Here is a 15,809-nt window from a genome sequence, read left to right as displayed (position 1 = left end):
TAGATTTCTCCGACATGTAATTTACTCTATGTACAACCAGTTACTGTGCTTCCTACTTAATGTAACCGCCTGCAAAGAGACTCGCACTTACCAGCAAATCAAGACACGTTGAAGGAGGTTTGGGGAAGGCGAGGACGCCGTTCAGAAGCGAAACCAACCATGCTTCGTTTCCTGTGGGCTCGGAAGAGCTCTGGGTTCCACATACGCCCCTCATTAGGCCAGTGGCTGAAGAAATGGGGCGAGTCTATCACATGCAGGCAGAACGCTGTCTCTTCAGGGCTGAAGGGTTCAGGGCGGAATTGAAATCGGAGCCACTTTGCTTAACACGATGAGCAAAGGTTTGATGTTCGGCCTTTTTGTTTTCACTCTTTATCCAGGTAGTTGGTCGTTGAGTTTGCCTCATTGCTCCGGAATCTCTCTCTGTATATACACACACCCCGTCTCCCTGTTCCCATTTCTCTCTCTCTCCTCTTTGCAGTCTCTCTCTCTGTCCCGCTACCGCTTCGCTCTCAATCTACCTGTCTTCTACATACTGCATACAACTAGTATATTTTATTTCTTGTTGCAGGTGCTGTGCTGGGTGACTCGGTCCAGCCCAGGGAACCCCAGATGTCTGGAGCTGAAGGCGGCTCCGTGACCCTCAGCTGTTCTTATGAAACCAGCTACACTGCTGGTGTCTATCTCTACTGGTACCGTCAGTCCCCGAACCGAGCCCCGCAGTACATCCTGCGGAGAGGAACGAAGGAACTCAGATCCGTCAGTGATACCGCAGACTTCGCCCAGGAGAGGTTTTCGTCCCAGGCTGATGACAACTCCACAGCTCTGAGCATCGCCGCCCTGGAGCTGGCAGACACAGCGGTGTATCTCTGCGCCCTGCAGCGGGCACAGTGAAAGAGCCTCACAGCACAGCTGTACAAAAACCCTCCCCTTCCCTTCACCTTCAGGGGCTCGGCGTGGAAGAGGTACCAGAGAGAGCGTCCCCATGACCCAGCATTCGCCCCCAGGGGGGGATGCAGCTCTGGGCCACAGCTCAGACAGACAGGTGCTGTCCTCCCTGTCAACATCTCGCTGATACATTACATAATGTACACACACACACACACACACACACACACACACAGAGTGCAGAATGCCTGCAGGGTCTCTTGAAGATGCCACCCATCAAAACAAATGGCTACATGCATCCATAAATACCTGTGATTGAATGGAGGCCTTCCTTCCTCGGGCTGTTAAATCCCAGCCCAAATGTTTAATCGCAGCGGGGTCTGTCTCTGTCAGTGTCTGGGCAGCACTCAGCACAATGCGGCCCCGATGTCAGCTGAGGCTAGACGTACCCACAGTGCTCCTCCTCCTCCTCCTCCTCAAGCCCCTCACTCATCGCAGAACTTGGGCGATTTACACAATTATTTAATGACAGAAGACTCGGAGATCCAAAAAAGTTACATCGATTTGACCATTGAAACATGATGTCGACATTTCATATGTCAAAGTAAACAGACTTAAACCAAACCCCAATAAGTTTCCAAGCAGTATTTTTTTAACTGAATTTTACAGCTAGGCAAAGGGTTATCAAGGGAAGTACTTGTACCTGGGTTTGTGTGGCATATGGTGAAATCCACATTTTTTACTTCTGCTGCTAAAATCGAATCCTTCCAAGCCTACATATAAGGCTTATAGAGGACTCATTTCATGGATTTATTTAGCAAAGTTTTATGGTTGGCTGCCAGTCTGATGCCAACACTCCTGCTTTTCCAACCGGGTTTGGGACTGTCTATGGCAGAGTTACAACCACTAATACTCACAATAATTTACACTAAGCAGGTTTTAAATGGCGAAGTCTAGTGAGAAGATTTTTTTCCCCCTTGGGAAGCAAAGAAACACTTTCCGCAGACTCCTGTAGCTAAGGAATGGCTCGTAGGAATAACCGAGTCCTTAAAATAATCTCTTCTGGAGACAAGTAACACAGAGTTACACCGATTTTCAAGGTCAAAATGAAGAATTATGCACATGTAGTTTGACCTCCTGCATAACACAGGCCAGGGAATTTCTCTCAATGACTCCTGCACTAAACCAATAACTGATGATTCCTTTAGAGAAACGTGAGAAATGCCATGTGAAAATAACCCTCCCCCCGTCTAGATAAATATCTTAATGGCTCATGGAGGACAGGTCCATCAATAGCTAGTAGCCAAGATGGGCAGGGATGCAGCCCCATGCTCTTTCTGTCCCTAAGCCTCTGACTTCCAGAAGCTGGGTCTGGACGACAGGGGACGGTTCACCTGATAATTGTCCTGTTCTGATTATTCGCTCTGAAAACCTGGCGCTGGCCACTGTTGGAAGAGAGGACGCTGGGCTAGATGGACCATTGGCCTTACTGAGGCAGACCTTTCTTATGTTTTCTTGCTGCTTTGTCAAAATTACTTTCATGATTTATTATGTCTACAAGGGTGCGCGCCTGACGTTCTGGGAATTACATTTTACATTTTGTTTTATTTTGAATCCAACACTCACCTGGATAGCATCTCTTTCGGGACTCTGGCGTCATAAAGAGGAGAAGGAAGGGGGGAACTCACAAAGAGGGCTCTTTTACAGCATACACTTACTTTTAATAAGGGAAACAGGAGGAAGAACTATTTTTATAATTGGATAAAGGGCCTAGCAAAAAGGAGGATAATTTCAAGTTGCAAAATCGTATCTGCCTTGTTCTACAGATCGGTCTTCTACTTGTGAAGTCAGGTGAGAGAAATGATCGTTTTTATTTCATATATTGTATTTAAGAGCTACAAAAGTCCTGTTATAACAGGCTAGGATTTTCAAAGAAGCCTAGGGGAATTAGGCACCCACGTTCCTAAAGATCTTTTGAAAATCCCACATATAATGTTTTTAAAAAGAAAACTAGATTCTCCGAACCAGATAACTGTATGATTTAATAGAAAGAAGTTTGCTTTCCTTTCGAGACACTTTGCTTTAAAATGGAAACCAGTTTCTACATCAGATCATCAGAGATTTTTGTGTAAAACTATGACCGAATAAATATATTTTAGTTACTGTTTTTTCTTTCGACAGGTCTTGTTCAAAGTAATTCTGTGTTTCAGTGTCCTGCAGAAATGCAAATCTCAGAGGAGCAACCAGGGCCGGCTCTGGCTTTTTTGCCGCCCCAGGCAAAAAAGCCTCCGGCCGCCCCCCCTCCCCCCGCAGGGGGGGGAGGGAGGGCGGCCGGAGCCCCGGGGGGAGGGCGGTGAGCCCCGGCGGGGGCTCCGCTCTCCCCCCGGCGGCTGGGGGGAGGGCACCGGGGGGGAGGGCGGCTGGAGCCCCGGGGGCAGGGCGGCAAGCCCCGGCAGGGGCTCCACTCTCCCCCCGGCGGCCGGGGGGGAGGGTGGCGAGCCCCGGCGGGGGCTCCGCTCTCCCCCCGGCGGCCAGAGCGCCGGGGGCAGGGCGGCGAGCCCCGGCCCGGGCTCGGCTCTCCCCCGGGCGGCCAGAGCGCCGGGGGCAGGGCGGCGAGAGGGCGGCGAGCCCCGGCTGGGGCTCGGCTCTCTCCCCAGCGGCCAGAGCGCCGGGGGCAGGGCGGCGAGAGGGCGGCGAGCCCCGGCTGGGGCTCGGCTCTCCCCCCGGCGGCCAGAGCGCAGGGCGGCAAGCCCCGGCAGGGGCTCCACTCTCCCCCCGGCGGCCGGGGGGGAGGGTGGCGAGCCCCGGCGGGGGCTCCGCTCTCCCCCCGGCGGCCAGAGCGCCGGGGGCAGGGCGGCGAGCCCCGGCCCGGGCTCGGCTCTCCCCCGGGCGGCCAGAGCGCCGGGGGCAGGGCGGCGAGAGGGCGGCGAGCCCCGGCTGGGGCTCGGCTCTCTCCCCAGCGGCCAGAGCGCCGGGGGCAGGGCGGCGAGAGGGCGGCGAGCCCCGGTAGGGGCTCGCCGGTCTCCCCCCGGCAGCCGGGGGGAGGGCGGCCAGAGCGCCGGGGGGAGGGCGGCGAGCCCGGCTGTGGCCCCGCTCTCCCCGGCGGCCCGAGCGCCGCGCCGCCCCCCTCCAGGTGCCGCCCCAAGCACCAGCTTGGTTGCCTGGTGCCTGGAGCCGGCCCTGGGAGCAACCCGCCACTTTGCAGTGTAATTTCACCGCCGCTTTCACCAGCCCAAATCCCTTCTGGTTCCGTCTGAATCCGAACCAACCACCCCAGCGTTTATTGACAGCGTATCAATCTCCTGCTGAGAAGAACACGGTCACCTCTGGAATATTCTAAGCAGTTATTTCGACCACAATAAGGCGGTTCCCTTTAAGACTGAGGCTGTGTCCCTACAAGGAACAGCCGTGTATCACTGTGCTGTGAGGTACGCAGTAGGGCAGAGTTGCATCTCCGGCGACACAAGAAGTGATCGAGGTGCTCACACACACCGAGGGTCTCAGAGACTGTTTTTCTACCCGACCCTTTTTATGACCCGTCTCTGCCGAGTTCAGTTCCTTCTGCTCGTCCCATGTCTGGGAGGATCTTTCCCTTTCTACCCCAGTGTAGTGTTATACCCACCATGCTGTGCAAGCCAAGCCCGATGCATTATTACAGGGATTGGCAACCTTTGGCATGCGGCTGGCCAGGGTAAGTACCGTGGAGGGCCAGGCCTGGCGCGTCTGCAGGTTCGGCCGATCCCTCAGCCCGCGCCGCTTCCCGCAGCCCCCATTGGCCTGGAGCAGGGAACTGCGGCCAGTGGGAGCCCTGATCGGCCGAACCTGCAGACGGGGCAGGTAAACAAACAGGCCCGGCCCACCAGGGTGCTTACTCTGGCAAGCCGGGGGCCAAAGATTGCCGATCCCTGCGTTATTATCTCAGTTATATATATTTATGTGAATTAATATATGCATGAATTTACAACCTTCATATGAAAATACGTGTTGTCAATAAAACAAATTACCCCACGAAAGTTGGAAAATTGTACCAGGATTTCCTGCAGCTGGAAAAATGCTGTAGAAGACACCGGGCGAGGTTCTGATCTCTGTCCCATCACCGCAACTCTGGTCTAACTCTGTCGGGCTGGTTCTTAGCTGCTGTGAAGCGTTTCAGCTCCTCTGAAATCAGCACCCATCCCTCCAGTTCCCTCTTTCTGTCCCTCAGTCTTTCTGTTTGCCCAGCTTCTTATGCAAGAAGTCTCTCTGGTTCCCCGGTGAGGCAAAGTCCATTTCATGTCGAAACATTTTATCTACTGCATATAGACAGTCACAACTACAAACAAACCTTTTTGAAAGGTGCAGCAGGTGGAAGAGCCACCAAACAGACACGGTTTCCCATAGAAATCAGAAGCAAACACCACTCCCCTCCCCTCATTTCCTCTGGGTTTGGGCATTGGGGTCAGATCCGCCCCTCTGGACTTTTCAGGGAGGCACGTGGGTCGGTCTATAACATTCAGCCAACAATCCCCTTGCTTCCCGGTTGTGTTTTCACCGCCTCTTTGTGACTCAGAGCAGAGTAAAGTCCCCTGAACAATAGACATGTGTTTTGTCGAGCCCCGCAGTACATTCTGCGGAGAGGAACGAAGCTGTACGCTGCTTATAGCGAAACTGCGAATTTCGCCCACGAGAGGTTTTGTTCCCAGGCTGGTGACAGCGCCACAGTTCTGAGCATCACCTCCCTGGAGCTGGCAGACACCGTGGTGTATCTCTGCACCCTGCAGCGGGCACAATGACAGAGCCAGGGAGCAGAGCTGTGCAAAACCCGCCCTTCCTTCCCATTCACCGGCCCTGCACTGGAGAGAGACAGGAGACGGGCGTCCCCAGTCTCGTCACAAGTAGAGATACAGCTCTGCTCTAGGCAATTACAGACAGGGATCAGAGCCATAGCCGTGTTAGTCTGGATCTGTAAAAAGCGACAAAGAGTCCTGTGGCACCTTATAGACTAACAGACGTATTGGAGCGTAAGCTTTCATGGGTGAATACCCACTTCGTCAGTCGCATGTAGTGGAAATTTCCAGATGCAGGTATAAATATGCAGGCCAGAATCAGTCTAGGGATAAGGAGGTTAGTCCAATCAGGGAGGATGAGGCCCTCGTCTACCACTTGGTTTGTTGGTGCCTAGAGCCGGCCCTGGCTGTCCCAGCCCCACATCTTGCTCGCTCACAGGAAAGCTTCGGGATGACGTTGGTGTAGGAATGTGTTGCTCCCTAATCACAAGCCCAGGAGAACGGCAAACTGTTCCCTTGGCAATGAGGCAGGAGTGACCTTGTTCTAGTGTCTGTATCTGGGAAATTTATTGGCAACCTGACATCACCCTTGCAGCTGGTGTTCACGCGCTTAAGAGATGGGTTCGTTATCTTGTGTGCATGTATCCTGCCTGCCTTCTGAATGGGCAAGAATGTAACCACTCAGATAAGTTGTAAACAGAAATGTAAAAGTGTAAAGGCCCAGGAAAAATTCCCTGGGGGGGGGGCGGGGCTTTTTCAAGGCTTGTGAAGTAAAGAGGCTTTTTGCAGGAGGCTTGTAAAGCTCTCTGGCTACCAACAAACCTGGTGTTCTATTTCCTTTCCTGTGTCGTCGCCACAGCTGGTGACCCCGACGTGATAACCCCCTGCTCACCGGCTGGATACGCCGAGTGCACCCCCGTGGCCATTTGCCACCCCTGATTCGTGAGTATGGGGGGGGGGGGACTTTCCAGTGCCCAGAAGGAGCACGCAAGAGAGTTACAAAAGATTATACGGCAGCAATCATGTGTCGTTGTCTCGGTCGCTCATATTGAGGACCTTCTAAGGGAGATAGATCGCCAGTGCCCCTGGTATCCGGACTGCGGGTCGTTACGGCTTCTTGATTGGATACGGATTGGGATCACCTTGTATAGTGAACCCCGTGCCCCAGTTGAGCACCTGCTGCTCTGGCAGCATTGTAAGGAGGCACTGGAGGGGTTCGGCCCCGACGGCCTTAAGCCGGTTTCCCCTTTGCCCCCAGGTGATGGGCCACCCCCCTCCTGCCCGCAGCTGACCCCCCCCTGCGCCGCCGCCCGTGGCGGCGCCCCCCTGCCTACCGGTTGGGCGGGGGGCGCTGTCGCCGTGGCGGTGCAGCCAGCGCGCGAGGCCGGTCTCTTGACCGGCGAGGAATCCAGCCGTGGGCTCGAGGCGTTCCCCGTCCCTAGGCGGGATAATGGAAGTGGGGGGCAGATAGTGGACTGGGAGGCTCTCCCCTACTCGGTTCGGCACGAGCTCTGGGGGATCTTGAAAGGTGTGTCAAATGGTTATCACTTACTCCCCCAAGATTGGAAAGACATGTGTCGCATGGTGCTGTCTCCCGCGCAATACGTTGTGTGGGACAGCGAGTACCAGCGAGAGGCGCTTGTGGCAGCAGCACAAGGTGGGGGGGCCTATCTTGCTGAGCAGTTATATGGCACAGGGCAGTTTTCGGGCATCCCCGAGCAGGCGGTGGGTACTCCCCAGGTAGCTTTTCCCATTATTGGCCAGTGTGTTCGTCGAGCGTTTCGCAGGGTCCCCGCTGCGAGTGAGTCCTCTAAGACCTTCGACCCTGGCGGAGTTGCTGCAGGCGTGTGCTGATGTAGGCACTCAAACCCATCCGATGGCCCTGCTGGCAGCTGCCCTGCACAAGGGGCAGAAGCCTCAGGGGAACTGCTTTAATTGCCACCATCTATATTGATGATTAGGCGTACGGCCCTCCCCCTCCGTTGGCTCACTGACGAGCCCGTGTGAGTTGCGCAGTGGCCGCTTCCTCCCAGAATATGTGCAGTGTATATTGTACCAGAGGTAAAGGAAATGCAAACCTACCAATATAGGTTGTGTTGTCTTGTTCAGATCACTGTGTGTTTGAAAGCAGGAGTTAGAAGTAAAAGGCAATCAAAAGACTGGGAAAGTTAATTGTGATCCTTTTTAAGTAAGAATTTTTAAGCTGTGGATAGCTTTGGATCTGGAAGCAAGCCAAAAAGCATTTGTGTTAATGCAAGTTTCTAATTAATAAGGTAGAAGCCACTGAAATCTGGGCTGCCTATGAAATAAATACAAGGAAACATTTTAAGCAATGACTGACTGCCCAGAAGGGGTAGACCTCTGTTCTTTTGTTTTTCAGATCATCAGAGAAAATGGATGCCAGCTGAACAGCATTCAATGCACCATGCATTTACTGGCACAATAGGAATTATTTTTGTGTTTTATGGCAAAAATTGTTGTTAAGAATTGCATACCAACAGTCTTTGGAAACAAGGACATGGAAAGTTAACCCACTCCCCATATTGCCCATGGGATCCTTCTGGCTACCTCAGATTTTTAGCCAGAGGGCTGGGGAGGGAGGAAAGCAATTAGATACCTGAGGTTGTACCGAGTGCACTCCTCAAAAGTGGGTGTGCTTGTCCTGGTTTGTTGCTCCAAAGCTCTGTAATAAGTTATTTTACTGGAAGAGTGTATATGGCATACATTGAATAATAAGACTAATGTACTGTATAATGCCAATGTGTATGTGTTCATTGTTGGGAAAAGGTGTATGAGTGAAGAGTGGAAGTTTCCTTTGTACTTAAAAGAAGCTGAGAAAGGGAGAAGAGGAAAAAGAACAGAATGAGTTAACTGAGAGAAAAATACAGCTAGCAGGCTCATCCAAGGTCACAGCCAAAACTTGGCTGACCCCCAAGACAAGGGGGGGGGCTTGAATGTGCCCGAGCAACAATGAAATTTGCAAAACACTGCCATGCATTAATGAAATGTGTTAAGTCTCTCTTTCACAGGAAGAGAAGTGCTACTCAAAGACCCTAGCACCCCTGCCATTAATTGAAACCAGGAAACTGAGTCTATGTAAAGTCCATAAACGAAAGACTGCTTTTGGCTCCACACTGGAAAGGCCCTTTCCAAGTCCTGTTAACCACCAACACCGCTGTGAAGTGCCAAGGACTGACTGCCTGGACCCATGCTTCTCACTGCAAAAAGACCCCTCCACCTCGGGAGGACTTTCTGACTGATGATAAGCCTATTTCTCCTTCTAGTTCTGCTGTGTTTCCTGGACAGCAGGAAAAAGAAAGAAAAAGGAAAAAAAGACAAGGTGAAGTGCTAGTAACCTCTCCCTTGTCCACTGACAGACCTACTGTGCCTTTAGATTTTTCTAGAAGACACAAAACCATTACAGGGTGATGTGCTAGTAACCTCTCCCCTGTATAATGCTGAACCATGACTGTTTCAGGAAAAGAGAAGAAGAAACACTTGCTTCATTAGAACCACAAAGTCCAGGGATTCCTGACTACAAGAGACATTAAGAACTGACCCTGGTGAAGAAATAAAGAATTATACACTAGCAGGAAGAAACTTGTGAAACCCATTCTTGGGAACGTGGTATTGATTGGATTTTGGGGGTTATTCTACAGGCTGCGCCCTGTGTTTTGGATAAGTCCCTCAGCATGTATTGCCCTCCCTAATTGGATTTTAAATGATAAGTACCAAAGGCACCTTTTTGCCATTGCCCCTGCCATTTCCTCTATTACACTATTACCCCTGTAACACATCTAAATACAGACAATGACCCAGAAGTTGCTGAGAGATGGTATTGAATATCACTGAGGCTGGGAAGGCATTGCAGTGGGATCTAGCATGTTCAGGCTTGGCCCACTGCCCTTACAGACACATCAGGAGTACCATCTGATCTGTGGCATGGAGACATACTTAGAGACTTTTTGGGTGGAAGTGCGAACGTTCTTAGTGCTCCTTCCAAGCATATGGACCGGTTGAGAGGGTGTGGGCTCCCACATACCGAATCCTGCCAGGCCCATGGGGAGGATGCATGTGGGATTGGGTAATTCACCAAGACATCTGGGAAATTAGACCTCCTGGTATGCCCAATCGATTTTTAGTCAGTGCTCCTGAGATTACACCTGACACTTGGATGGGGGTAGGGAGTCAATGGACATTTTGGCCATTAGAACCCCCACAGCTTCAGTGTATCCGTAAACTGAAGCCAGGAGAAGTTGTTACTGTTTATGACTACGTTTGCTGAGAGGGTAGGGGACAAGGAACTACCCTGGCAGGACACTTACTTTTTCAAGCTAATGACAGCTGTGTGTATGTTAATGACACCACATTACAAGACATTTGGGTCCACCTGGCAGAAGTATTAAATCAATCTGATTTCTGCCTGGCCGTTGCCCCGAAAATGCAAGGTCTGTTAAGTACCTGTCTTGTTCCTGTCTGCAAACCACCCAGCAACATCTGGGGTGTGAGACAGTAAGAGAAATGTGTTCTTTTAAGTTTACTGATAATAGTAACCACATGTAATAGCAGATTAATATGCTGAAATGTTATGCTTAAGCCATCCGCCAGGACGTTTTTCCTCCTTGGTGGGATTATATTTAGTCATAGCCACCCTTAGAGTGGATAAAGACCCTTTTATAGTATGGGGTCCTAGTTTTGATTTTTGGCGTTTTACTTTGCTGCTTTGTTTAATGTTTACCCAATCTAGTGGTATTGTGTATACTACCCTGCAAAGGTGCTTTGTCTAAACACCGCATATAAAATAAAATAGGGGGGGATGTAGGAATGTGTTGCTCCCTAATCACAAGCCCAGGAGAACGGCAAACTGTTCCCTTGGCAATGAGGCAGGAGTGACCTTGTTCTAGTGTCTGTATCTGGGAAATTTATTGGCAACCTGACATCACCCTTGCAGCTGGTGTTCACGCGCTTAAGAGATGGGTTCGTTATCTTGTGTGCATGTATCCTGCCTGCCTTCTGAATGGGCAAGAATGTAACCACTCAGATAAGTTGTAAACAGAAATGTAAAAGTATAAAGGCCCAGGGAAAATTCCCGGGGGGGGGGGGGGGCTTTTTCAAGGTTTGTGAAGTAAAGAGGCTTTTTGCAGGAGGCTTGTAAAGCTCTCTGGCTACCAACAAACCTGGTGTTCTATTTCCTTTCCTGTGTCGTCGCCACACGTTGGAATATGGTCAAATTCTGTTTCACCCATAGAGACCTGGGCAAATTACTAGGGCAAGATTTTAAAGGTTTTAGCTGCTTAAAGATGCAGAGAGGCACCTAGGAACCGGTTTAAAAGAAGTATTTAAGTGCCTCCTAGGATTTTCAAAAGTATCTAGGCACCTAACACCCATTGAAATCAATGAGATTGAGACAACTACGTGCTTTTGAAAATCCCACTAGATGCCTAAATGTCTTTAAGATGTGCACCCTAGTGCAGTGTCTCTCAACCTTTCCGGACTACTGTACCCCTTTCAGGAGTCTGATTCCTCTTGTGGACCTCCAAGTTTCACTTCACTTAAAAACTACTTACTTACAAAATCAGACATGCAAATACAAAGGTGTCACAGCCACACTATTACTGATTTTTTTTCCCACTTTCTCGTTTTGTCTGTGTGAAGTTTTAGTTTCTACTGACTTGGCTAGTGCTTTTGATGTAGCCTGTTGTAAAACTAGGCAAATATCTAGATGAGTAGATGTACTCCCTGGAAGGTCTCTGTGCACGCCTGGTTGAGACCCACTGTCCCAAGGGGATTTTTGAAAGCACCTAGAGCAGATTTATAAAAGGTTTTTAAGCACGTTAAGAGGCAGAGAGTTGCTATCTACATCGCTAGACATCCAAATACCACCAAAATCTGCTCTTTGGTGGGATTTTCAAAATTTCTTTACCAGGTTAGGTGCCTAATTCCCCTCGACTTTTCATTGGCGTGTCTAAGAGTTATAACAATAACTAATTTATCAGCACCCACCACAAACACTGCCTTCTGCCCCAATAGTAAGGAAATCCCCTAAGATGGCGGTGAAGTTGCAGGGAGTGAATTATAATGCTCTCTGCATGAAGGTCACTGACAATTAACTGCACAAGGTGTACTTATGTCAGGATGATTACAATTACCTGCCAACGAACACAGCAACAACAATTCATCCAGACAGGTGAGAAGTCTTTAGGACAGGGATGATCCTTTTATAAGTCTGTTTTTGCACAGTGCCTATCACAACGGAGTACCGCTGTAAGACTTGGTCTCCTAGGGGCACCTGGTATCCATGTAATGTACAGCGCCTGTCACAATGAGGCCCTGCTCTAAGCCCAGCCCTCCTAGAATACACTTAAATAACGCAGAATGCTTAGCATAAAGGGGTCCGGTCCAGGACAAGGGCTGTGTTGTCAATAATCAATCATAACCCTGATCTCACAGCAGGCACGTTCTGTGTGGAGAGGAATAGTGAGATGATTGTTTGTGAAGAAGCGATAAACCAACACTTTGTCCAAAGCACATAATCAGGACTGGCTGGTAGGAATCATCTGTTTAAAGCAGATGCCTAAAGCAGTTAAATACCACATCAATAAACACACAGATTTTAAATGCAAGAGGGACCATTGTGACCTTGAAGTCTGCTCTCCTGTGTAATACGCGTGAGAGAATGTTACCCAACGACTCCTACTTGAAGCCCATCCTTTGTGGTTGAACTAGAGCAACATGATAAATTCCATTTAAAAATAAGACTTTGTGGTCTCAGAAAGGTTTCTGAAATGGCTTTCTTGCTGGGTTTTGGTATTTTATTGCAGGGTTTCTTACATCCACTAGTGGGCGCCCCTGACTCACACATGGTGACATTTCACATTACATTAGCTATTTCTTTCTATAACAATATCTGAGTTAGAAACTGAGAAGTTCCCTTGTGACTTCAGCATCATAAGACGGGCGGGGATGAGAGGAGGAGGTCACAGAAAGAGCAAATCTAAGTTTGAAATCCGGAACTAACAGTTTATAAAACAAGGAGGAAGAACTTTAAATTAACTAAAAACTCCCAGAAAAAGAGCGAAGATAACCTTATGCTGCAAAATGCTTTACTGCTTGGCTCTACAGTTCTATTTTCTGCTTGATTACTTAGGTGAGAAATGTTTAGTTTGACTGAGTTTATATATATTTAAGGTTTTATAAAACGTAAGACCTACAGAATTCCTATTATGACAAAAGCGACAAGGAGTCCTGTGTCACCTTATAGACTGACAGACGTATTGGAGCATAAGCTTTCGTGAGTAAATACCCACTTCGTCAGACGCATATTATGACAGTGTAGGATTTCAAAAGACTTAAGAGAGTGAGGCATCCAGTTCCTCATGGGCACACAAAATATTTAAGAAAAACAGAATATTTGAACTAGCACAACAAAATTCATCCAAATTTTCTGTAGGAAATCTTTGCCCTCTTGCAACACAATACTTGGTTTAACAATGGAAAGCAGTTTTTATATCAAATGTTATTGAAATTAGAGACATAGTAGAAAGAAAAAGGAAAGTTCTTTAATTACCTTTTGTTCCCTTTACAGATTTTGTTCAAGGTGATTCTGTGTTTCAGTCTCCTCTGGAGGTGACAGTCTCAGAGGGACACGATGTATTATTACAGTGTAATTTCACCACCACTTCTAGCGGCCCGTATCTCTTCTGGTACCGCCAGTATCCGAACCAACCACCCCAGCACATACTGACAGCCTATAAATCTCCTGCTGAGAAGAACACGTTCACCGCTGGAAAATTCTCAACAGTTTTGGTCGATCATAATAAGACGGTTCCCTTGAAGATCGAGGCTGTGTCGCTCCAAGACAAAGCCGTCTATCACTGTGCTCTGAGACCCACACTGGGGCAAAGCTGCGTCTCCGGCAATACAAGAAGTGATCGAGGAGCTCACACACACCGAGGATCTCAGAGACTGTTTTTCTACTTGACCCTTTTTATGAAACTTCTCTGCCAAGTTCAGTTCCTTCTGCTCTTCCCATGTCTGGGAGGATCTTTCCCTTTCTATCCTTGTGTAGTGTTATACCCACCATGCTGTGCAAACCAAGCCCGATGCGTTATTATCTCAGTTATATTCATGTGAATTTACAACCTTTCTATGAAAATATTTGTTGTCGATAAAACAAATCACCCCACAAATCTTGGAAAATTGTACCAGGATTTCCTGCAGCTGGAAACATGCTGTAAAAGACACTGGGCCAAGTTCTGATCTCTGCCCCATCACCGCAACTCTGGTCTTACTCTATCGTGCCGGGTTCTCAGCTGCTGTGAAGGGTTTCAGCTCCACTGAAATCAACAACCATCCATCCAACTCTCTCTGTCTGTCGCTCAGCCTGTCTGTTCGCCCAGCTTCTTATACAAGTAAGTCCCTCTGATTCCCTGGGGAGGCAAAGAAGTCCATTTCATGTCTAAACATTTTATCTGTTGCATAGAGATAGTCACAGCTACAAACAAAACTTTTTGAAAACTGGAGTGGGAGAAGAGCCAGGAAACAGACTGTTTCACAGAGAAATCGGAAGCAAACACTTCTCCCCTCCCCTAATTTCCTCTGGGTTTGGGCATTGGGTTCAGATCCTCCCCACTCGACTTTTCAGGGAGGGATCTGGGACAGTTTAACACCTTCAGCCAATAATCCTGTTGCTTCGCTCATTGCTAAATAAAATTCCTGGTTTCTCCCTAAACTAGGAACTATCGCTTTTAACTTTCCTTCCATTCTCTCTCTCTCTCTCTCTCTCCCCCCCCCCCCCCCGTTGAGATCGGGCACGAACTCCAGATCCTCAGCTGACAGTAGACACAACTGTGCTAATTTTTATAGTGAATTTGCATCTACTGTTTTTGCAGGACTAAGTACCGAGAAGAACAGTGTCACCCAGAGACAAGGACAGCTGACCGGGGTACAAAGTGACTCTGTCACACTGGGCTGTACTTTCTCGACTGAAGATGCAGGTTAGGACAGATACTGGTCAGGGCCGGCACTAGGGTTTTTGCCGCCCCAAGCAAAAAAAAATGTTGGCAGCCCTCTCCCCCCCTTTTTTTTGGGGGGGGGGGGCGCTTTTACACGTTTGCATATTGGGGCAATAATCGCAGAATATAATCACACATCAGCATGTTTAGTTGACTCTATTGCTGCAAATTTCAGAGCAGAAAGTCCAAGGAAAACCTTTAGCTCCTCTTTGAGCTGAAATAAAACAGTGCAATTAGTCAAACTGATCTTGGGAGTTGCATGTAGGCTGATAGGAACATCTGGTAAATCAAAACTGTTAAAACTCAGTGATCTTTCACTTGTTAAAGAACATGTGTCGCTTACTCTGAAGAAAAAAAATAGGAAAAAGGCTCATAGAAAATTAAATTGCTCCAGGAAAAAAAAAATCCAACTCCCCCAAGGAACAGGAAGTGAGATACTTTATTACTATACATTGATCTGTCAATGCCACTCACGGAAAGTCTGAGCAATCAAGCTGCAGCAAACATATGATGGTTACAGAGATCTAACCAATGTTGAAATTAGTGGAGTTGAAAAGTTCAGCAGCGAGTGGCTTCAGGGACGGCTGCCCCACACCTCTTTCTGCTGTCAGCATTGGAGAGGAGGCCAGGCTGGGAAACAAGGCTGACATTGACCATGTCCCAAGAAGTAGAGTTCAGCAAGGAAAACCCACAGTCACGTTCAACCTTAAACCGCAAAGGATAAAAAGGAAAAAGGCAAAGGGGGGGGGGGAGAGAGGAAGGCGAAGGGGTGACTGACTGTGCTGCTGAGCTGGGAGTGTGTGTGTGTGTGTGAGGGGGGGACATTAGCCAGGTCCAGCCTCTGCCAGAGCCATGGAGAGCCCAGTCCTGTCCTGTGTCCTTTGTCCGGGTGATGGGAATATCAGGGAGGCAAAGGCCTGTCCAGAAAGGCTCTGCGGAGGAGCGGAGCAGCAGTTAGGGCCACCGGGGAAAGCTCTGGGGGAAGCGGAGAGAAGCAAGGGCAGCCAGCAGCAGCCCGGCTCCATGGAAGGGAGCGCATCAGCTGGGGAAGAGGAGAGCGGGGGTGGGGAAAGCGCCGCGCTCCCTTTGCAAGCTCCCAGCGGTTCCAGCTCCTCCTTGAGCTTCAGTTCGCCCGGGGCGGGGG

At 49.3% G+C, this 15,809-nt stretch overlaps 1 gene segment (V, D, J or C); it reads left to right on the top strand.

The window, feature by feature from the left end:
• The first annotated feature begins 328 nt into the window (after positions 1–328).
• On the top strand, positions 329–891 carry LOC135886436 (T cell receptor alpha variable 38-1-like). The segment is given in 2 exon segments: positions 329–338; positions 569–891. Coding segments are annotated over 2 exon segments (333 nt in total).
• Positions 892–15,809: the final 14,918 nt, after the last annotated feature.

This window comes from Emys orbicularis, chromosome 12, assembly GCF_028017835.1.
Source record: "Emys orbicularis isolate rEmyOrb1 chromosome 12, rEmyOrb1.hap1, whole genome shotgun sequence".
In the NCBI taxonomy this organism is placed as follows: domain Eukaryota; kingdom Metazoa; phylum Chordata; order Testudines; family Emydidae; genus Emys; species Emys orbicularis.
This window is presented reverse-complemented; position numbering and strand designations above follow the sequence as displayed.